General features: G+C 49.4%; 1 protein-coding gene across 3 annotated transcripts; it reads right to left on the bottom strand.

The window, feature by feature from the left end:
• Window positions 1-2,485: 2,485 nt before the first annotated feature.
• NPM2 (nucleophosmin/nucleoplasmin 2) lies at window positions 2,486-24,051 on the bottom strand. 3 transcript variants are annotated; one of them, XM_036315116.1, is made up of 9 exons: window positions 23,676-23,818; window positions 23,040-23,368; window positions 22,868-22,953; window positions 22,594-22,719; window positions 5,397-5,487; window positions 4,120-4,283; window positions 3,968-4,002; window positions 2,860-2,893; window positions 2,486-2,773 (listed from the first exon to the last, which is right to left on the bottom strand). In XM_036315116.1, exons 2-9 carry the CDS (start codon window positions 23,092-23,094, stop codon window positions 2,729-2,731), a joined length of 636 nt encoding a protein of 211 aa, XP_036171009.1. In that variant the 5' UTR covers window positions 23,095-23,368; window positions 23,676-23,818; the 3' UTR covers window positions 2,486-2,728. The 3 variants fall into 3 exon arrangements, with proteins under 3 accessions (XP_036171009.1, XP_036171007.1, XP_036171008.1); XM_036315114.1 differs by lacking the exon at window positions 23,040-23,368 and having other exon boundaries at window positions 23,676-24,051; XM_036315115.1 differs by having other exon boundaries at window positions 23,040-23,819.
• Window positions 24,052-24,177: the final 126 nt, after the last annotated feature.

Here is a 24,177-nt window from a genome sequence, read left to right as displayed (position 1 = left end):
GCTCTAGGCTGTGGCTGTGTGACCTGTGGCCCGTCCTTCACTCCTCTGGCCTCAGCTTCCCAGTTTATAAAAAGGAAACAACTGCTATGGGTGCTGTCAAATTGTCAGCTGGGATGAAGGACACCCCCTGGGAAGCATCAAATATCCTCACAAGAATGGGGGAGGGGAAGGAGACCCTCTTATGTGGTCCAGACTCAGTTTACCTAAATGTTGCCTGACTTTCTCCCTTGACCAGAGGGAGCTGGGAGGAGGGGAGAAGGGCAGGGTTCATTAACATTTATTGGGGGGGGCAGCAGGAGGTGATAGGGGAAGTGAGAAGTAGCCTGGGCTGCACAGTGGTTAATCCTCACTCCCGAGTGACAAGTTCAATCCCCCCAGCTGGGATGTCTCACACCTGTTTGTCCTAACAGCCCAGCTGGTGCAGACACAGCCCCCCTGCCGACCTGCCCCTTGCCCTGCTGCTTTGCCCCCACCCACACTTTACCTTTTGAGACCCAGAGGTGCTGGGGCTGAGGGTGGGGCCAGGGGAAGGGCCCTCAGCAGTGCAGGTAGACCCCATCTTTGCTCTGTGACCCCCACTGCCTGCCCCACAGGGAAGCCAAGCTGGCAACAGGGTAGCTGTTGAGTGCCTTTGTGCACAGACCCATGGCTGAGCCGAGGACTGGGGAGAAGTCCTGCGAGACTGTGTGCTGCGCCTCCTAGGGCTGCAGTGTCGCAGGCATTCTGGGCTCAGTTCTGGCTCCAGCGCCCAGTTTATGAAACTTTCGAGCTGCCTGCCCCTGCCTCGCACCCACAGGGTGGCTAAAAACAAGGGCTCTGGGGCCAGACCACCTGGGAGTGGATTCTGGCTCCTCCACCAGCTGTGACTCTCTACACCTGAGAAACAGGGCTAATTACACCCACCTCCAGGCACGGCTGCGAGGGTCACAGGAGCGAGTCCTGTAGGACAGAGCGGTGCCCAGCTCTCAGGGTCATCACTGCAATCGGATCAGTCTTCTTTCTGCCCGCACCTCCAAGCTCGTTCTGCCGCAGGCCCTTTGCACTCTCTGTTCCTGCTCCTAGGACTGTCTGCCAGCTCCTCACTAAGTGCTCCTCCACCCTGGAAAGCAGCCCGTTTTACTTCCGCCAACGCACTTGAAAGTAATTGAAATTATGTTGTTGGCTTTTTTAAAATTTAAATTCTTTAAAGTATTACATAAGTCTCCTTTCCCCCCAGTGACCTCTCCCCGGCCGTTCCCACCCCAGCACATGCCCTTACGGCCCTGCTGTCTGTGTCCATTGGTTATGCTCTGTTGTTGGCTTTCCTTTCCACTGGGCGGTAGGGTACTTGAAGGTGAGGACATTGTCTTGTCCGTCCTGCATCACTGGGGCAGGGAGCCATGGTCAACGCCAGCTGCCCGCCTGGAGCCGGACCTGAACTGTTGTGCCTTTTCATTGATTAATGTGAGGTCAGCGGCCCCGTTCTCATGTGTGGGCCCGTGCTCCCTTCATCCCGTGGGGTGTAGAATACAAGCAGCAGGAAGGCCAGCCCGCCCTCTGCCACCTCAAGAGAATGGCAGAGCCGAGTGGGAGGCCCAGGCCGGGTCGCTGACCTTCTGTGCGGGTGTCCATAGCCCTCCTCTGGGACCCAGATCTGCGGGTCCTGGGAGACGGCAGGGCCAGCTCCCCATCAGCTCACTGCAGGCCTGGCCAGCGGAGGTGCTGGGAGGGGCAGGGGCAGCCCAGCAGCGGCCCTACAAGTATAACCCGAGTCGGGGGCCATCTGCCTGTCACCATGGATGAACTGGCTCCAGGTGGCTCTGCAGGCCTGGAAGAGGGCAGGAGGCCAGAGCATGCAGGGCCATCACCCCTTTCCCATCCTCCGTCGGTCTCAGCTCCGAGAGCTGCCCGGGGAGCCTAGCATCGGAGCTGAAAGTGCTCACCCGTCCACCTCCCGTAGGAGACACTAAGCGCCCTGGAGCCCAGTGGCTCTACCTGGGAGGGTTTCCGTGAAGGTGCAGGCCTCTGGGCTCCTGCCCAGCACAGACCTTCCCACAAGTGAGCAGGAGCTCCCCCTGAGCAGGACACACGCCTGGGAGAACAGCACTAGCTTGTGCCCCGAGGCTCCCACAGATGCACCCCCTCCGGCCGGTCCCACAGACTGGCCCTTCCTGAGCCGCCTCATGCCAGGAGCCGCGGGCAGTTCTGTCCCTAGAAAACAGGGCCTGCCCGAAGGGAGTGTGGGCCCAGGAGGACCCACAGCAGTGCTGGCTCCCTCCCTCAGGCCAGGGGCAGAGGTCAGAGCTGGGTAAGGGGCTGAGACACTTGGTTCTTCCCCCAAAGACGGGCGGTGAGAGGTGCCAGGACTAGAGGGAGATGACGGAGGAGAGCTGGCAGGGCCTGGTGCCCAGGGCGCATGTGGTGGCACACACCGCCCTCTGCTGGGCACAAGGGCTCACTGCAGCCGGCAACAAGTAGGGCTCCTTGGAAGAGATGCAGACACAGGTCTTGGCAAAGCAAACTTTATTGTGTCCCTGAGGTTGGGGTTCTTCCCTCCAGGTCCTGCTGAATCCAGTGAGTTGGGGTGAGGGGCTCTTGTGTTGCCCCCCAACAGCTCCATCACCTTCAGACTCAGGTTGAGGGCCGGGGGGGATATTCCCTGGGCCCACGGTGCATCCCAGGAAGCCCCGCGGTGCATGGTGGCCAGGCAGGCCCTCCCCCATCACGGAGGCCATGCACTCCTGGCTTCTCATTTCTTGGGTACCGGCTTCCTTACTTTGGGGGTGTATCTGGCCTACGGAGGGAAGGCAGGGCTCCAGGTCCTGGCACCTTCCCAGAGGCCACCACATCCCCGGGAGGACCAGCCCCTCATGCACTCACCTTGTTCACAGGGCTCTTGCCTTTGAGACTGGGTCTGAAATAGGGGTGGTGGGTGAGGAGCAGGAGGCGGGTGAGAGGGAGAGAGCTCAGCCGGGTGCCGCAGCCCGGCCCTCCCAGTGCCCACACTGCAGAGCAGGAAGCAGGGCTGTGCCCCGGAGTTCTCCTCTCCACCTGTCACCCGCCAGGGGCCGCTCTGATCCCCCCCCCTTTTTTTTTAACAAAGATGCTTTTTCTTAGGCTTCCATCTGCTCTCTTTCTTTTACTTACCACAAACATGTCCCTTTCATTATAAAAGTAATGGCAACCATATTGCACAAAATAGCAAATAAAGAACAGAACAAACTATTTATGTTGTTTACCTCCCACCAACATTAACATTTTGGTGTATTTCCTCTCGGGGGGTTTTTTTCTTCCTCCTAAACATACTAGTATGTGAAATAAAATGAAAGCGACTTAATGTCCTGCCCTTGTTAGTTCTATCAACACGTCCCAGGCCGCTATCTTCCTCACAGGCACGTGCAGCAGCCGCTGGGAAAGGCTCCGCAGGGGAACCTGTGCTGCGGCAGCATTCAGAACGCCCCGCTCCCACTCGTGGTTCAATCACCAGCGAGGGGTTTCTCAGCGCACATAGTGCTCCCCTTATTCTGGACGGAGTCCTCGGAAAGGGACTGCCACAAGGGGAATTAGGTCAGATGATAAGCACGGTTTCATGCTTCTCAAAAAGGTTGTGCCAACCTACTGCGGCAAGACGCCGTGTGCCCTCGTACTTTTTTTTTTTTAAATATATTTTATTGATTTTTTACAGAGAGGAAGGGAGAGAGAGATAGAGAGTTAGAAACATCGATGAGAGAGAATCATGGATCAGCTGCCTCCTGCACATCTCCTACTGGGGATATGCCCGCAACCCAGGTACATGCCCTTGACCGGAATCGAACCTGGGACCTCTCAGTCCGCAGGCCAACGCTCTATCCACTGAGCCAAACCGGTTTCGGCTGCCCTCGTACTTATACACACGCACGCGCGTGTGCACACCAGGCACCAATGCCCTTTCTAGCACTGTATACTTCGCCCAAAGAGTTCGGCCAAGTTAAGAGATGGAAAGAATTACCTTGCCGCCTCCTCTTCTTTTTCCACTTTTTTTTTCTGGGAACCAAACACAAGCATCATTGGGTGGTTAGCGTGAGGGCCTGAGCAGACCCCGCTGGGCCCCCACCTCCTGCACACTCAGCCCAGGGGCCTGGCCAGGGTCCCTCCCCTCACCTTGGCCACGCTCGTCTGCTTCTGGGACGCCAGCCTCTTGCCTTTTTTGACGGGGGTCTCCTCTAGGGACACCTCTTCATCATCATCGTCATCATCATCATCATCTTCTTCCTCTGACTGCTGCTCCTCCTCCTCCTCTTCCTCCCAGGAGAGGTCTGGAATTTCTGCACAGGGGAGAGGAGAGGTGCCTGGGAGAGTCCCCGCAGGAGTGCAAGTGTCTGCCTGCCTCCCTGGGAAGCCCTCCTGGCCTCCCTGATAGAGTGGAGGCCAGGAGGTGGGGGGAAGCGGCCTTGACAGCTCAGAGGGCCTGGCTGAGGGTGGTAGAAGGAGGCAGGGAAGGGCAAGCTGGGCTCTGCCTGGGGCGGGGAGGGGGGGGAGGGAGGGGGGAGGACTCACCAGGGAAGGAGTGTGTGAGGGGAGGAAGGGGAAGGTGGGGAGGAACCGGAGTAGCAGCTAAGGACTTCAGGCCAAGTGGACGCTGCCGGGGTTTGGGGGCAGGAGAGCACCCTGAGGACAGAGGCCCAGCCGGACAGAGAAGAGGGCCAGTGAGAGGATATCAGAAGAGTCAACACTACAGCGACTTGCTGGGCCATGTGACTGCTACAGCTACGTACTTCGCTTTAACGTTTAAAAAAAATATATATTTTTATTGATTTCAGAGAAGAAGGGAGAGGAAGAGAGAGATTGAAACATCAACAATAAGAGAGAATCATTGATGGGCTGCCTCCTACACACCCCGCACTGGGGATCGACACCAACCTGGAATCGTGGGAATCTAATAGTGACCTCCTGGCAATAGGCTGACACTCAAACACTGAGCCACACTGGCCAGGCTAAGCTAACACGTTAAGTGCGTGCTTGTACTGGGTACCGTGCTAACTGCTTTTCCTGAACATCCCATTTATTCCTCACAGCTAGTCTTTGAAGATGAAACCAAGTGCACCCCTACCCTCGTGTTCCAGGTGAGGGGCTGCGGCACAGGCCCGGTGCAGGGAGGTGAGGTGCAGGGAGGTGAGGTGCAGGGAGGTGAGGTGCAGGGAGGTGAGGTGCGGGGAGGTGAGGTGCAGGGAGGTGAGGTGCAGGGAGGTGAGGTGCAGAGAGGTGAAGGAGAACTGGGGGTAGAACTGTGCCTGTGGCCTTCCAGCCCAGGCTACTGGCAACCGTGCTGCCTTTGGGATTTTCTCTAATCACTCAGGAGCCCTCCTCTGTTGGGGTGTTTATTATGTCCCGGGCCCTGTGCACCCTCAGACCTTCCCCAGGTCCAAGCTCAGACTTACCATAACGTTCCTGGCCACTGAGGAACACGGGTCCCCAGCCAGCCCGCAGCTGAAAAGTGACTGGAGGAGAGAGCTCCAGGCTCATCGTGACCTGCAGGCGGAGGGATGTGGGGGCAAGAGCAGAGAAGACAGGGTCGCTCGGGCACCCCCAGGCTGGGGGCCGGTCTCCTGCAGAAACACTCAGAGTTTACCCCCCAAGCCCCAGCCGCGGAGTCACTGCGCTCGGCCCCTCCCCCTTTCTGCCGAGGCGGACTCTGGCGGAGAAGATGCGAATCTGACCAACTCATTCTTGCTAAGATCTCAGGGGAGCTTCCAACCTCAGGGGCAGCTGTTAGTAGAGAACTCTCACTGCTACAGACTGAACTGTGTCTCCCAAAGTCTTACGTTGAAGCCCTAACCCCAATGTGATGGCATCTGGAGATGAGGCCTTTGGGAGGTGATTAGGGTGAGATGAGGTCATGAGGGTCATCATGGGACTAGTGTTCCTTTAAGATAAGACTAGAGAGCCCCCTCCTGCCTCACACCCCCCTACCCCCATGTGGGACAGAGGAGGCACCCTGTAGAAGCTGGGAAGAGGGCCCTTCCTAGGACCTGACCATGCTGGCACCCTGGTTCCACACAGACTACGCACGAATCAGATGAGCAAAGCAGATGCAAATCTGCATGTGCAGAGGGACTTCTGTCTTATAAGTTACATGGGAATATGCATATGAATAAAGGTTGGGAAAGATGAAGTGCTAACCATAATTTTCAGTGGGTAGTACAGAATTTTTTTAAAAAAATATTTTCCCAGACATTCCACACGAAGCATTTTACCTGCTTTATCTCATTTACTCCACACCCATGGAGAAGGTGCCATGACTTTACAGAGGAAAATGAGGCTGAGAGGGATTCACTTAGAGTTTCTGGTTCAGACAGGGAGCAAATAAGCAAAAACAAACTCCGCAGCTCAAACACCTGGAAAGGCTGGATGAAATGTAACCCAATGGCTGAATAGTAAGAAGAAAGGATAGTCCCCCGGCATCAGCCGTGAGGCAGCCTGTGCGAGAGCCGCTCTGCAGCCGCTGAAGGAAATGCACTCGAGATAACACGCGTGCGCGGACGCGGCCTTGTACGGAGGCCGGCACCCTCGAAGGCTGCACCTCAGTAAAAAGCCCCAGCCTGAGGCTCGAGGGGAGGGGACTAAAGAACCCCAAACCAACAGGTAGGAGCTACACACCACCAGAAAAAGGTGAGGGGATTAAGGAGCACAAATTGGTTGTCACAAAATAGTGTGGGGATGTAAAGTACAGCACAGGGAATACAGTCAGTAATCCTAAATAATAAAAGGCTAATATGCAAATTGACCAAATGGCAGAATGACCGGTTGCTATCACACGCACCGACCACCAGGACGCAGACGCTCAACGCAGGAGCTGCCCCCTGGTGGTCAGTGCGCTCCCACAGGGGACACGCGGCTCAGCCAGAAGCCAGGCTCACGGCTGGTGAGCGCAGAGCGGTGGCCGGAGCCTCTCCTGCCTTCGCAGTAGCGCTAAGGATGTCCAACTGCCAGCAGTCAGACATCCCCTGAGGGCTCCCAGCCTGCGAGAGGGCGCAGGCCAGGCTGAGGGCCCCCCAAGTACACGAATTTTGTGCACCAGGCCTCCAGTGATGTAATAACTATGTATGGAATGTCACGGGGACCACTTTGTAAAGTACATGATTGTCTAACCACTACACTATATAAATTGAAATGAAAAGAAAATATTAAATGTCAACTATAATTAAAAAATAAAACTTAAATTTGAAAAACGGTGTGGCTTGGGCCATTTTGGAGAGTTACTCAATTTTTCTGGGTCTCTCCCAGGTATGCAGGAGATATGCATGTTATTAAACTTCAGTTGTTAAAAAAAAGAAAGAAAGAAACTACACACCACCACAGAAAGGCAACAAGGAAATGCTGGCTGGGATAGAGCCAGCACCCCAGGAGGCACCTGTCGCTTGTCTGCAGTCTGGATTTGCCTGGTGCGGACAGCCACGCTGAGAAACCCACCTCAAATCCAGGGCTAGTGATGTTCCCGGGGCAAAGGGCAGATGCAAACACAAAACCACTTTCCATTCTTTTTACACAAAAATTTTTTAGAGAAAACAAAACCCTGAAGACAATTTGCCGTTAAAATTACCAAACAGCCCTGGCCAGTCTGGCTCAGGTGGTTGAGCATCGATCGCCCTCCCGAGCACCAAAACGTCTGTGGTTGGATTTCGGGTCAGGGCACAGGCCCGGGTTGCGGGTGGATCCCCAGTAGGGGGTGTGCAGGAGGCGGACTAGCAATGCTTCTCTTTCTCTCCATCTCCATTCCTCTCTAAAAAAAAAAAAAAAATTAGTAAAACAAAACCACCTTCTTTAAAAAAGTAAAATTGCAAGCCATACAAGAAGCAATCCTGCATTAGCAGAAGGAAACAAAATGAGTGTGCACAGGGGCCTAAGGTTGGAGAATAACAATCCGGACTTCCAGGAAGTAAGGCTGATGAAAACCAAATAAATATAAAAACAGGAATCAGAAACCTAAGGACAATATGTTGTGAAAAATAAAAAAGAACCAAATGTAGTTTCTATACACGAAAAAATATGTGTTGAAACAAACTGAACAAATGTTTAAAAAGCAAAATAAGCCAGCTGAAGCAAGAAGGTAAACTGGGAAACAGCTGTGAAGAAATTACCCAGAATGCATCACAGAGAGACAGACTAACAAAGTCTGAAAGAGAAGCCGGACGCAGAGGGCAGGATGAGAAGACCCAACATACATCTGATCAGACTAAAGGGCTGGAGAGAACGGAGTCAATATTTAAAGTGGAAACCACCAAGCCTAGCGGTGTGGCTCAGTGGATAGAGCGTCGGCCTGCGGACTGAAGGGTTCCGATTCTGGTTCTAGGACACATGCCTGAGTTGGGGGCTCGATCCCCAGTGTGGGGCATGCAGGAGGCAGCCGATCAATTATTCTCTCATCATTGATGTTTTTGTCTCTCTCTCCCTCTCCCTTCCTCTCTGAAATCAATAAAAATATTTTTTAAAAATTTAAATAAAGTGAAAACCATCAGGAGTTTTCCAGAAATGATCAAAGATACAGATCCTCTTATCCGGAGACCTAAAAGCCGAGGACTTCAACATCAAAAGCCAAGAGAACAGAATAACATCTCTAAAGTTTTGAGGGAAACTACCTCTCTATCTAGAATTATACAGAGAATATCTGTCATGAAGAGATGAGAGGAAAATAAAGATATTTCCAGGCAAAGCCCAAGTAAGTTGACTACTCCCAGGACTACTAAAGGTTGTTTCTAAACTATGGAAATTAGCCCTAGCCGGTGTGGCTCAGTGGATAGAGCATCGGCCTGTGGACCGAAGGGTCCTGTGTTCAATTACCGGTCAAGGGCACATGCCCGGGTTGTGGGCTCGATCCCCAGTGGGAGGCGTGCAGGAGGCAACCGATCCATGATTCTCTCTCATCACTGATGTTTCTCTCTCTGTCTCTCTCCCTCTCCCTTCCTCTCTGGAATCAATTTAAATAAATAAATAAAAACTTTAAAAAAAAAAAGAATATGGCAGTTAAATTGAGAAGGAAGAAGTGGCTACAACAAGCAGTGGTGAGCGAGCTAATTGGTAAACAAAGAAAAAAATGTAAGTGAGCATTACCGTAAAATAAGTTAGTACTGGTAATGATCAGTGTTGAGTGGGTTTAAAACAAGTTGAAGCTAAAACACTACATGACAACAGCATGTAAATGAAGAAGAAAGTAATGAGAAAAGCTTCCTGGATAGTTTGAGAGGAATAAAAACATAAATTTTATACTTTGATCATGCATGATTGCTAAAAAATTAAGGACAACCAATAAAAATCAGAATGGGTTCTGTAGTTTCCAAACCAGTAGAAAGAAAAATGGGAAAAGAAACTGTAGTCAATCTAATAAAAGACAGAAAAAGGAGAAAAAATAAAATATGTAAGAGCAAGGAAAGTAGAAGCACAAAGTATGTTTTACAAATAAATCCAAGCATATTAGCAAACACAGTAAATATAAACAGATTCTACCAGTCAGATAGACTAAAACAAAATCTACCCACATACTGATTGTAGGATATACACCTAAAACATAAGGTCAGAAATGTTAAAGCAAAGAGACGGAAGCATATATTTAGATGTGGGGGAGATTTTCACTTGCTTATCCAATATCCATTCTTCCTTTCTTGCATAACAACAATGCCCTGTTATTATTCAAATAGTGTACCCAGCCGAAGACTGCATCCCCCAGCTTCCTCTGCAGCTATGAACGTGCTACTAATTTCTGGACCAGTGAGTTGTAAGCAGAATTTCGTGGGTGGTACTTGTGCAAAGACTCCTTAAAAGTTGGACAGAGAACTGAGAAAGCCCCTTGGCCTTCCCTTGCTTCTCCTTTCCTATGACCTTAAATGCAGAGAAGTGAGGGCTGGAGCTATGGCAGCCTTCCTGGACTGTCAGGTGATCTTGAGGATGGGAACTCTGCACTAAGGATAGAAGAGAGATAAGAGGAGACTTGAGCTTTGGTGACCACGGAGCCATCTCACCAGCCCTAGACTGCCCATCTCTGGACTTCTATGCAAGACAGAAATAAATCTCAAATTTGTTTAAGCCCCCATGGTTGGGTCTTTGTTATCGCAGCCATACCTCATGAAAATGAAGCTAGTTGTACCATCTGGTGAGTGATATGGATAATGGGGGAGGCTATATGTATGTAAGGAGTAGGTGATACAGGAGAAATCTTTGTACCTTCCTCTCAATCCTATCTAATAAAAGAGAAACATGGTAATTAGCGTACGTCCGCTACCCTTCCCATTGGCTAATCAGGGTGATATGCAAATTAACTGCCAGCCAAGATGGCAACTGGCAGCCAGGCAGCTTGAAGCGAACATGAGGCTGCTTGCTTCAGTGACGGAGGAAACCAACATTCCCCGCCTGCCTTGCCGGCCTCTGAGCTTGCAGTTTGAAACATAGTTACAAATATAGAAGCTAAACAAAACCCCAGAAACCTGCTTTCAGCGAGCCGGGATCTCAGAGCTGGAGTTGATACAGTGTTTCAATTATAGAATACAAACAAACCAGATACCTGCTTTCAGCAGCAGAAGCCTCAGAGCTGGAGCCAGAGCTAAAGCTGGCCCAGAATAAAAAAAGAAAGAAAAAAAGGAGCAGTTGGGAGCTTCAGTCACCCACCAGCCTGAAAACAGCCATCATCCCCTCACCCAGGGTGGCCAGGCACCCCAGTGGGGACCCCCACCCTGATCCAGGACACCCTTCAGGGCAAACCAGCTGGCCCCCACCCGTGCACCAGGCCTCTATCCTATATAGTAAAAGGGTAATATGCCTCCCAGCACTGGGATCAGCGGAGCCGCAAGGCCTCCTGGCACCGGGATCAGCGTGACAGGGGCAGAGCCCAAACCCCCTGATCGCCCTGCGGCTCTGTGTGTGACAGGGGGCGGGGCCACAACCTCCCTATCCGCCCTGCTCTGTTCATGTTCCCCAACCCCCTGATCAGCCCTGCTCTGTGCCTGATAGGGGGGAGCTCCCCAACCCCCTGATCGCCCTGCAGCTCTGTGTGTGACAGGGTGAGGCGCCCCAACCCCCTGATTGGCCCTGCTCTGTGTGTGACAGGATGCGGCGTCCCAACCCCCCTCCCACGGGCCCTGCTCTGCGTGTGACGGGGTAGAGCCATAACCTCCCCATTGGCCCTGCCCTGAGTGTGACAGTGGTGGTGCCCCAACCCCCTGATCGGCCCTGCTCTGTGGGTGGTAGAGGGTGGCACCCCAACCCCCTGATCCGCCCTGCTGTGTGTGTGACAGGGGAGAGCTCCCAACCCCCTGATGGGCCCTGCTCTGTGCGTGACAGGGTACGGAGCCCCAACCCCCCTGATGGGCCCTGCTCTGTGCGTGACAGGGGGGAGTTCCCCAACCCCTTGATGGGACCTGCTCTGTGAGTGACAGGGGGGAGCTCCCCAACCCCCTGATTGACCCTGCTCTGTGCGTGACAGGGTACGGAGCCCCAACCCCCCTGATGGGCCCTGCTCTGTGCGTGATAGGGGGCGGCGCCCCAACTCCCCAATCGGCCCTGCTCTGAGCCCGACCAGGGGCTGCACCTAGGGATTGGGCCTGCCCTCTGCCACCCGGGAGCAGGCCTAAGCCAGCAGGTCGTTATCTCCCGAGGGGTCCCAGACTGCGAGAGGGCACAGGCTGGGCTGAGGGGGACCCCCCCTCCCCGCGAGTGCACAAATTTTTGTGCACCGGGCCTCTAGTTTTATTATAAACCTGAAACTGCTCTAAAAATAAAGTGCTTTAAAATTGAGCTAGTTGTAGTTGTTAGCATTAGATTTGGTATCAAGTGACAGAAAACTCAATAACAGTAGCTTACACAACTAGAGCTTGTTTCTTTGACATGTAAACTAAGTCCAGATATGGGCAGCTGTGGGCTTATTGCTCCTCAATCACCAGGGACCCAGGCTCTCTGTACTGTGTAGCTTCACCAACCTCAACACATGGCTTCTACCTCCTGGGCTAGATGGCTGCTCAGATTCTGCCCATCACATCCCCAATCAGGCCAGCAGGAAGGAGAAAGAGACAAAAAACAGTCACATGATTTCTGTTTGAGGACACGGCAGATGCAGGAGATACCATTTCTGCTTACATTCCACTGGCCAGAACTTCATTGCCATGCCAAACTCAAACACAATATAGTTTAAGGTTACCACATATTGATTGATAAAATAAATAAATAAATATATATATGCAAATTGTGCCCTCAGGAGTTCAACCAGGAGACCAGGAGTTCAATCACTCGTTATGAAGTGCTCTGACCACCAGGGGGCGGCGCGTAACATGGCGGGTGTCAGCGACACTGCGCTGGCAGTGGGCAGCAGTGGAGGCACTGCTGCCCTGATGGGCCCCGATGAGAGCAGGACCATGGCGGGATGGTGGAGCAGGTGAGCAGGTGGCACCAGGCCAAGGTGGGGTGCCAGGTGGGGCTATGGGGCTGGGGGCACGAGTCGGGGCTGCAAGGCTGGGGACATGAGCTGGGGCTGCTGGGGCAAGATGGGGCCAGACATGCCCTGAAGCCCTTCTGTGGTCCATTCCAGGCAGGCCAATCTCCCATGATCCCACCCCGGCCAGCCAGCTGGCCCCAATTCTACCTCTGCAGCCAAAAGAAGCTGGCATCGTCAACAGAATATGTCTGAAAAACTGTCACCAACAAGTACTACCAATACTGGTAGGAACTGCCTTCACAGCAAAAACGAAGTAAATGAGGATGCAGTTATTGAACATAGCTGTGGTGGAATGACTGTTACATGTCAATTTTGCCTATCACTAAATTTCTCCGATGAAAAACCATCTGATGGAAAATTTACTCGATGTTGCAGCAAAGGTAAAGTTTGTCCAAATGATATAAATTTTCCAGAATACCTGGCATATTTAAAAAAATTAATAAGTGAAGATTCTGACAGTAAAATTTTTATGGAAAATGTTTAATAAATAGTTCTTTTGCTTTTGCTTCAATGGGTGCAAATATTGCATCACCATCAGGATATGGGCCATACTGTTTTAGAATAAACGGTCAAGTTTATCACTGTACTGGAACTTTACATCCTTCAGATAGTGTTTCTCGGAAGTTTGCTCAACTCTACATTTTAGACACAGCTGAAGCGACGAGTAAAAGATTAGCAATGCCAGAAAACCAAGGTTGCTCAGAAAGACTCATGATCAACATCAACAACCTCATGCATGAAAAAAACGAATTAACAAAATCATACAAGATGCTACATGAGGTAGAAAAGGAAGCCCAATCTGAAGCAGCAGCGAAAGGCATTGCTCCCACAGAAGTAACAATGGCAATCCTATATAATAAAAGGATAAAATGCAAATCGACTGAACGATGAACAACCGGTCTCTATGACACGCACTGACCACCAGGGGGCAGACGTTCAATGCAGGAGCTTCCCCCTGGTATTCAGTGTGCTCCCACAGGGGAAGCACTGCTCAGCCAGGAGCCAGGTTCACGGCTGCCAAGCGTAGTGGTGGTGGTGGGAGCCTCTCCCACCTCTGCGGCATCAGTTGGACCTCCCCTGAGGGCTCCCGGACTGCGAGAGGGTGCAGGCTGGGCTGAGGGACCACCCCCCCGAGTGCACAAATTTCGTGCACCAGGCCTCTAGTCTATCTATAATAATAAAAGTGTAATATGCTAATTAGACTGGATAGCCGAACGACCTTCTGGACGTCATTCCAACAAAAGCCATGGCAGCGGGGGCCAAGGCAGAGGCGGTTAGGGGCGATCAGGCAGGCAGGCAAGTGGTTAGAGGAGATCAGGCAGGCAGGCAGAGGCAGTTTCTGCCAATTATACAAGCTATGTTTGGAGAAATCTAGCAATGTCTTTCAAGTTGAAAGCAAAAACACTCAACCTAGAGTTTTTTACCCAGTAAAAATACCTTTCAAAAGTCAAGTGAAGCCCTGGCTGGTTTTGCTCAGTGGATAGAGCATTGGCCTGCGGACTGAAGGGTCTTGGGTTCGATTCCAGTCAAGGGCACATGCCTGGGTTGTGGGCTTGATCCCCAGTAGGGGGCATGTAGGAGGCAGCCGATCAATGATTCTCTCTCATCATTGATGTTTCTATCTCTCTTTCCCTCTCCCTTCCTCTCTGAAATCAACAAAAATAAAATTCAACTGAGAGTTTAAAAAAAAAAAAAAGGTAAAGTGAAATAAGGACTTTTCAGATATACAAAAGCTGAAAGAATTCATCACAAGCAGGCGTGCATTACAAGAGCTGTTTAAGTCCTTCAAGCAGAAGAAAAATGATATCAAATGGAAACTTGAATTTACGCAAAGGAACGAAGAATACCAGAAATGGTAAATATGTAAATGTTTTATTCTAATTCCTACTCTCTTTAAAATACAGACTGTTTAAAGCAAAGATAATACATTATAGTGAGGGATTTATAGCATATGTAGAATCAAGAGTTATTACAGCCCTGGCTGGTTTGGCTCAGTGGATAGAGCGTCGGCCTATGGACTGAAGGGTCCCGGGTTCGATTCCGGCCAACGGCACATGCCTGGGTTGTGGGCTCTATCCCCAGTGGGGCGCGTGCAGGAGGCAGGCAATCAATGATTCTCTCTCATCATTGATGTTTCTATCTCTCTTTCCCTCTCCCTTCCTCTCTAAAATCATTTTTTTAAAAAAGTTATTACCATAGTACAAAGAAAGAGAAGTGAGAAATAAAGTATGCTGTAGTAAGAGACTCATCATACATGAAGTGGTACAATAGTATTTTAATTAAGTAAAAAATGTATATTGTAAACTCTAAAGCAACCACTAAAAAATAACAAAGCAATGAGGTATAAGCCAATAGAAGAAATGAAAATGTAATAATAAAAAACAGCTAATCCAAAAGAAGGCCAGGAAAGAGGAAAAATGGAGCACAGGTGGAACAAATAGAAAAACAAATAGCAAGATGATAGATTTAAACCGAATCTTGTTGATAATTACAGTATATATTAGTCATTTAAATACTCAAATTAAAAGGCAGAGTTATCAGTTTGGATAAAAAAGAATTACATGGTATCTAGAAGAAATCCATTTTATACATAAAGATACAGAGGTTAAAAGTAAAATGATAACAAAATAATAAAACAGGAAAAAAAGCCCTGGCCAGTGTGACTCAGTTGATTGAGTGTTGTCCCATGCACCAAAAGGTTGCTTGTTCAATCCCCAGTCAGGATTCATGCCTGGGTTGTGGGCTCGAGCCCCAGTAGCGGGTGTGCAAGAGGCAGCCGATCGGGTTGATTTTTTTTCCTCCCTCTCCTTTCCCCTCTCTTTAAAATCAATAAAAACATACTTTTTTAAAAAAACAGGAAAAAACACAGGAACACGAATGAAAAGAGAGCTAGATTGACTATATTAACCAGATTAAGTGGGTGTCACAATATCTGCTAGGGATAAAGAGGGCATTTCATAGTGATGAAGGTATCAATTAACCAAGGGGATAGAGCAACCTTAGAAGTGCATGTGCCTAATAAGAGCTTTAAAATACTTGAAGTAAAAACTAGTACTGAAAGGAGGAATAGACAAACCACAATTATTGTTGAAGCCTTCAGCATTCCCCTCTCAGTAATTAATAGACCAACTAGACAGATAATGAGACTACAGAAGACTCCAACAGAACAACCAACCAACTTGATATAATTGACATTTATAGAGCAACACACCCAACAAAATGAGAACACACCTTCTTCAAGTGTAAATGAAATATTCACCAAGATAACACATTCTGGCTCATAAAACAAGTCACAACACAGTTTAGACTGAATAGAGCATGTTCTCAGGCCATGATGGAATTAAACTAGAAATCAATTAAAGAGTCTTAGAAAATCCCTATTATTCGAAAAATTTAAAATACACATACTTCTAAATACCCTAGGGGCTGAAGAAGGAAAACTTTACAATAATTTCAACTGAATAAAAATGAAAACCATACTTGACAAAACTTGTGGGATGAATAAAGACTTGAATAGATAGTTCTCCAAAAAAGATAAACAAATGACCAATAAGCACATGAAGAGATGCGCAACATCATTAGTCATCAGGGAAATGCAAATTAAAACCACACCAACCTACCAGATCACACCCACTACGATGACTAATCAAAATTACAGACAATAACAAGTGCTGGGCAGGATGCTGGAGTCCTCGTACATTGTTGGTAGGATTGTAAACAGTGTGACTACTTTGGGAAACAATCTGATAGTTCCTCAAAATGTTATATACAAAACTACCACACAGGACCCAGCAATTGCATTCCAGGTAGATGCTCAAGAGAGATGAAAGCATGTGCTCCCTAACAACTCTGCACATGAATGTTCATAACAGCGTTCATAACAGCCAAAAGGTCGAAACAATCCAAGTGTCCCTCACCTGCTGGAAGGGTAAGTGAAAGGTGCCATATCCAGGCAATGAATATTCTTTGACAATAAAAAGAAGTGAAGCACAGATACATGCTACAACGTGGATGAGCCTTAAAAACAGCATGCCAGGTGAAAAGAGCTGGTCATAAAAGACCATCCACCTTATAATTTCATTTATATGAACTGTCCAGAACAGGCAGATCTATAGAGACACAAAGTAGATTAGTGTTTGGCTAGTGCTGCATGTGATTTTTAAAAGAAGTCCTATTCTGAAATTTACATGGAAATGCTAAGCACCTATAATTGTCAACACAATTTTGGAAAAGAATAAGAAAGTTGGAAGATTAATATAGACAATTTACCTCATTTTAAGACTTACTATAAAACTACAATAATTAAATCAGTCTATTATTGAAAACAGGGTAAACATATAAAGCAATGAAACAGAACAGAGTATAGAAATATATGCAATCATATGTAGTCAATTGATTTTTGACAAAAATGCTAAAATAGTCTTTTCAAAATGGTGCTAGTGCACTGGATATCATTTTGGGGGGGGGAAGTTCCTTTATCCTTACTTCATACCATACAAAAAAAAAAATGATCTTGAAATGGATCATTGACTTAGATATAAGAGCTAAAACAATAGCACTTCTAGAGGAAAACATTTGTGACTCTAGGTAATGATTTCTTAGGACACCAAAAGGATGAACCATAAGAGAAAAAAAAAAGTTAGATTGGACTATCAAAATTAAAATCGTGTGCTTTTCAAAATACACTATTACAGCCCAGCCAGTGTGGCTCAGTGGTTGAGCATCAACCTATGAACCAGGAGGTCATGGTTCGATTCCCAGTCAGGGCACATGCCCAGGGTTGCAGGCTCGATCCCCAGTGTGGGAGGCAGCCAATCAATTCTCTCTCATTATTGATGTTTCTATCTCTATCTCCCTCTCCCTTCCTCTCTGAAATCAATAAAAATATATTTAAAAAGCAAAACCAGCCGAAACCGGTTTGGCTCGGTGGGTAGAGCGTCGGCCTGTGGACTGAAGGGTCCCGGGTTCGGTTCCGGTCAAGGGCATGTGCCTGGGTTGCGGGCATATCCCCGGTGGGGGATGTGCGGGAGGCAGCTGATCGATGTTTCTCTCTCATCGATGTTTCTGACTCTCTATCTCTCTCCCTTCCTCTCTGTAAAGGATCAATAAAATATATTAAAAAAAAAAAAAAAAAAAAAAAAAAAAAAAAAAAAAAAAAAAAAAAAAAGCAAAACCAAAAACACTATTACAAAAATGAAAAGGCAAGCCATGCACTAGGAGAAAATATTTAAATAAATATTTTTGATAAATCAATGTCTCCAAAATACATAAAGAACTCCTACAACTCAAGAATAACTCAATTTAAACAGTGGCAAAACGATCAACAATTGAATCTAAAAATCAAAATAAATGAACAAGGAATCTAATGAACAAAATAAACTGATCAATAAAATAGAACCAGAGGCATGGGAACATGGAACAGACTGAAGAATCTCAGAGGGAAGCAGGCAAAGGGGGGCAGGAAGAGATTAACCAAAGAACTTATAAGCATACTAGAGGCATGGTGCACGAAATTCATGCATTTGGTGGGGTGGGAGGTCCCTCAGCCCGGCCTGCGCCCTCTTGCAGTCCAGGACCCCTTGGTGGATGTCTGACTGATGGCTTAGGCCCATGGCAGCATCAGTTGGACATCCTTAGTGGTGCTATGGAGGTGGGAGAGGCTGCCACCACTGCCGCTGCGCTCACCAGCTGTGAGCCCAGCTTCTGGTTGAGTGGTGCTCACCCTGTGGGAGTGCACTGACCACCAAGGGGCAGCTCCTGCATTGAGCACCTGTCCCCTGGTGGTCAGTACACATCACAGCGACTGGTTGTTCCGCCACCAGGCTGAAATTGACTCTCCGACATCCCCGAAGGGGGTCCCAGATTGTGAGAGGGTGCAGGCCAGGCTGAGGGGCCCCACTGGTGCATGAGCAGGGCTGGGGAGGGATGTGAGAGGTTGGCCAGCCTGGGAGGGGCCACGGGAGGACTCCAGGGTGTGACCGGCCTGTCTTGCTCAGTCCCAATCTGCCAGACACCAGCAGCAAGCTAACCTACCGGTTGGAGCGTCTGCCTCCTGGCGGTCAGTGCACGTCATAGCGAGCAGTTGAGCGGCCTTAGCATATCATTAGCATATTACGCTTTGATTTGTTGAACGGTCGACTGGATGACCAGACACTTAGCATATTAGGCTTTTATTATATAGGATATGCATTACCTATGGACACAACAATAGGGTGGTGAAGGCATGGGGTGGGGCAGGAACCGGTGAAGGGGATAATGGGGAGGAGGGAAGGGGTGGACAGCTGTAATAACCCTAACAGTAAAGATTTTTTTAAAAAGAAAAAACAAAAATTGGCAAAACGTCTAAACAGGCATTTGGAAAAAAGAAGATATACAAATGACCAAACAACAAATTTAAAAAATGATCAATATTGCCCTGGCTGCATGGCTCAGTTGGTTAGCCATCATACTGTGCACTGAAAGGTGGCTGGTTCGATTCCCAGTCAGGGCACAAACCCAGGTTGCAGGTTTCATCCCCAGCTGGGGTATGTGTGGGAGGCAGCTGATCAATGTTTCTCTCTCACATCTCTCTCTCTTTCTCTCTCTCCCCTTTCCTCCCCCGCACCCCCCCCCCAAAAAAAAGAAAACACATTTTAAAAAATGATCAACATCACCAGTTATTAAGAAAATGTAAATCAAAATCACAATGAGATGCCACTATCTAGGTACTGAGTAGCTAACATTAAGGTTGACAGTGCATTGGTGGGGATGTAGAGCAACTGTAATTCTCCTACATTGCTGGTAGGAATGCAATTTGGAAAACAGTTTGGCAGTTTTGTACAAAGTTTAACACACATTTGCTACACGATACAGCAATTCCACTCCTAGGTATTTACTCAAGAATGAAAAAATATGTCCATACAAATACCTACACTTAAATTCATAATAGTATAAAATTGAAAACTACCCAAATGTGCATTAGTAAGTGAATGAATAAACAATTTATGTGTATATGCATATTTTCATAGGATGGAATATTACTCAGATATAAAAAAGGAGCACACTGACCAACAACATGGATAAATCTCAAAAGCATTATGTTAGGTGGGAAAAGCTGGGCACAAGAGACTATGTATCGCAAGCTTCCGTTTAAATGAAATTCTAGAAAAGGTAAAACTATAGTGACAGAAAGTAGATCAATGGTTGCAGAGGCAGGTGGAAGGGATTGACTGCAAAGAGGCTTAAATGCGGTGGTGGTTACACAAGTATAAACATTTGTCAAACGCATCAAGCTGTACATTTACCATTGGTGAGTCTTGTTCTAAATCACATCTCAATAAAACTGGTAAAAAACTGACTCAAAGAAGTAACCCGGCTGATGTGGCTCAGAGGCTGAATGTCGACCTATGAACCAGGAGGTCACAGTTCAATTCCTGGTCAGGGCACATGCCCGGATTGTAGGCTCAGTCCCCAGTAGGCATGCAGGAGGCAGCCAATCAATGTTTCTCTCTCATCACTGATGTTTCTATCTCTCTCGCCCTCTCTGAAATCAATAAAAATATATTAAAAACAAGAAATAGAAACATTTGAGTTCATAAACCTACATAAATCACAGTAACTTAAAAACAATCCAGTCCCACATAGTTCATTTACTTATTCACTCACTCCTTCACTATAGATCGAGTTCCTACAGTATACCAGGCCCTGTTAGACAGACGTGTGGGTAAGGCAGCAGACAAAACAGGCCAAGTCCTTGCTCTCTTGGAGGTTATGGTTGTGAGGTGGCCCTAACAATGGTTAGGGAGGAAGAAGGCACACACGAAAACCGAAAACCGATGCCAGTGGTGGGTCCTATGGGGGGAAAAGGGGAGTATGGGCTGGGGAGCTGAGGGGATGCTGCTGTGGTTACATTCGAAGAAAGACCAGATAGAAGTGGAGGACAGGCCTGTCCCGGGAACAAAGACCAGATAGAAGTGGAGGACAGGCCTGTCCCGGGAACAATAAATGCAAGGACTCTGAGGAGGGGTATTTGGGAGTTTTCAAGGTACAGTCAGTGAACCAGTGTGGTTTCAGCAGGATCAGGGAGGGGAGAGCAGCGAAGTGGAGGCCAGAGCGCATGCTGACGGCCAGAACATAAAGGATCTTGGATCCCATTCTCTGTGAAATGGAAGCCATGGACCTAAGCAGAGAAGCAACACAGCCTGACTTTGTTTAAAAGAATCTTGCTGTGGGGGAAAGAGAGGGGGAGGGGAGGGAAGAGGGGGAGGGGAGAGGAGGGGGAAGCGAGGAGGGGGAGGGGAGGGGTCAAAGGCATAAAAAGGGACACCTGTAATACTCTCAACAATAAAAACAAAGCTTTTAAAAAAATAAAAAATAAAAATAAAAGAATCTTGCTGGCAGCTGTGCATAGAAGGTTGGGAAACTTCCAGAAAGGGCTAAATGGTAAATATTTTAGTTTGTAAACCCTATGGTCTGTGGAGAATACTCAACCCTGCTGTTACTGCATGAAAACAGCCATGAATAATATGTAAATGAAGGAGGATTAGCTGTGTTTCAACAAAACTTTACAAAAACAGGCAGTGGGCTGGATTTTACCTTGTAGTTTGTCAACCCTTATCAGCCGTGGGCAAACTACGGGCCGCGGGCGGATCCGGCCAGTTTGAAATGAATAAAACTAAAAAAAAAAAGACCGTACCCTTTTATGTAATGATGTTTACTTTGAATTTATATTAGTTCACACAAACACTCCATCCGTGCTTTTGTCCCCGGCCCTCCGGTCCAGTTTAAGAACCCATTGTGGCCCTCGAGTCAAAAAGTTTGCCCACCCCTGCCTTAGACTATAGGGGACAAAGGGTTAAGGCAGGTAGGCCAGTGAGGAGTCCCTGCAATAAAACTGAGCAAGAAGAGATGGTCCCCTGGACCCGGTGTAGCAGGGGGGTGGGATGTGGTCAGACTGGGGAAGGTGGAGCCAACAGGATTTGCAGGTGGATCAGACTTGGGGGATTGCAGAAGGATTGCATAGTTCCTGACGACTGAGGAACTATGCCCTGGGAGAGGATCCGGTTGGGGTAGGGAAAGAGATTATAGGTAAAAAATCAAGAATTTGGATTTAGATTTGTTATGTTTGGGATATCTCTTGGATAGCTCCTGAATATATTCAGAGGTTGGGTTTATAAAAATAAATTTCAGAGTATTCATTTTGAACAGATGGTCTTTAAAACCATGGGAACGAATGAGATCTTGGGAGCTCTCAGAGGGAGGGAAAAAAAACGGTTTGAGGGCAGGTTTACAAGGACAGTCTCCCAGATTGTCAAGGACAGATAATCCTAGTCTTATACTCACTGTCCCACCACACAGAAGAGCACACTCCACCCTCAGCTCATGAGGCCAGCAGGCCTTGGTACCCAGATAAGGAATTCATAGGCCAACCTCACTTATGAATATATACATATTTTTAAAAAGTCTTACAAAGTAGATCTAGCCGTTTATAATATGATCAAATTGTATTTATCTCAGGAATGCAAAGTTGGCTGAATATTATTCTATTGATGTAACTCACCACTTAGCAGATTAGAGAAGAAAAGAACCCAAGATCATTGAGTAGAAAAGTGTTTGATAACCCCTCTTGATTAAAAAGAAGAAAATCTAATTTTAAACGCCGAGCGGGAAGGGATGGGGGCTTCCTGAAGCTGACAAAGGGTGTCTACCGGACCTGCCAGACCTCACTGAGAAACTTCAGAAGCATTTCTTAGAAAGAAACCAAGAATGAAACAAGGGTGTCTACCACTATCATTTTATCTGATATGGTGCTGGAGGTCCTAGCCAGTGTAGCAGGATTTGAAGAAGGGACACAAAAACTGCCATTATTCACAATGACGATTTGCATAGAAAACACAAGATAAGTGATCAGAAATGAGAGAATTTCTGGATACACAATCAATAGGTAAGTCATCAACAGAGTCCTGACACCATCAGTAAGCAGTTAAAATATGTGATTTAGAAGAGAAGCTATTTAGCCACCATCCGCAGCTAGTAAAGGTGGGCTGGGGTGGAAGCAGGATGAGTTCAGGCTTTTGGTCATGGGCGCACCCCCTCTCTAGGATGGCGACGCTGTGGCAGGACGCCCACCCCAGTGAGCTGAGTAGCAGTGTCCCCGCGCCTGGCCTGCCGGCGAGACTCACCATGGGCAGCACAGAGGCCTGCAGCGAGGCGACGATGATGGGCTTCGTCCTCTTGTCCTCCTGGCTTGCTGGGGGCAGGATCTCCACGAGGTTCATCTCCTCTTTGACTTTCTCCCCCAGGCAAATCTGAGCGGGTGGACAACAGGCGGGCACCTCGTCACCCGAGGGCAGAGGGGGGAAACCTTGTTGCCTCTGTAGGGATCCGACTCCCCGCTCCTCTCTTAGTGGTTTGAGTCCCTCCTCCCCGCCTTGGGGTGGGGGAGGGGGTACCCACCGTATTGAGCAACACCTTACAGTCCTGCTCGCCCTCCTTCTGCGGCTTGAAGGTCCAGGTCCGCTTCTCCTGGTTTAACTCACAGCCTGGAAGGGAGAGGCAGGGAGTTGGGGGCCGTGTCCTCCAGGCCGTCCTCCCCTGGCGGACGCGCCAGCAGCCCGTGCGCACTCACCCCAAAGCTTGGCTGTCCCGGCCTTGTCGGGGGTGCTGGTGCGGCTGCGGTTCATGGCGCCGGGGGAGCCGGCGGTGCGCTGCGGTGGGGCCTGGGGAGGAGAGGCCCGCGCAGGGCGGCCCAGAGCGCGGCGAGGACCCGCCACCCGCTGCCCGCCCCGCACGCAGGGGAAGTGCGCGTCGTGCGCTCCGCGGCCCCGTCACCCGGGCGGCTGGCCTCGCTGTGGCTGCTTGGCGGGCGCGGGTCGCCCGGGCCGGTCCTCGGAGCACTCCCTCCGGGCTCTCACCGCCTAATCGCGCCGCGCCGGCTGCCCCGCAGCTGTTATGAGGCTGCGGAGGGCACGGGTGGTGTCCAATCAGCCCTAAAGGGAGGCCCTTCTCCCGCCCGCCTGCCGTCCTGTGCCCTGAGTCGCGGGGCACCTGGACGGCCCGTCAAAACGCACGTGCTGCCGCCGCCGGCTCCCCATTGAGCAGGCCGCCCGGGCCCAGGCGTTTGCACTTGTGAGCGTCCCCAGGTGAGGCGGGTGCTGCGCTCCGGGACGCGCGGGATCACGGCACTTACGGGGTCCACCGCGCCCGCCGCCCCGCTCGGAGAGGCTTGGCCACCGGGGGAAGCCCTGGCGCTCTCTGTGCTCACCGCTTTCTTCTTGTCCCCCCTTCCCGTGTGGGTCCCCGGAGAGGAGAGTCCTGTTCCCAGAAGGATGGCTTGTCCCGCGGCCAGGAGAGGGGGTGGCAGCTGGTGAGGAATCCGGAGAGAGCCCGCGCACAGCAGCCGGAGCCCCCATCCGTCCCGCCGCCGGGCTCCGCCCCCTCCTGTAAGTTTCGCTGATTTTCAGCGGAGGCGCCAGCAATTCAACCGGGAAGGGATAGTCTTTCCCGGAGCGGTGCTGGAGGGCGTAGCTGGATACATCTCTCTCTGGAACCCTGGATGGAGCTTCTGCTGTGCGGGAACCAGCTTTTTTCTTTTTTAAAATGTCAATTTTATTGAAAAAATAACTTACAGCCTAACCGGTTTGGATCAGTGGATAGAGCATCGGCCTGCGGACTGAAGGGTCCCGGGTTCGATTCCGGTCAAGGGCACGTACCTTGGTTGCGGGCACATCCCCAGTAGGTGGCGTGCAGGAGGCAGCTGATCGATG

This window comes from Myotis myotis, unplaced genomic scaffold (assembly GCF_014108235.1).
Source record: "Myotis myotis isolate mMyoMyo1 unplaced genomic scaffold, mMyoMyo1.p scaffold_m19_p_6, whole genome shotgun sequence".
Classification (NCBI taxonomy): Eukaryota; Metazoa; Chordata; class Mammalia; order Chiroptera; family Vespertilionidae; genus Myotis; species Myotis myotis.
This window is presented reverse-complemented; position numbering and strand designations above follow the sequence as displayed.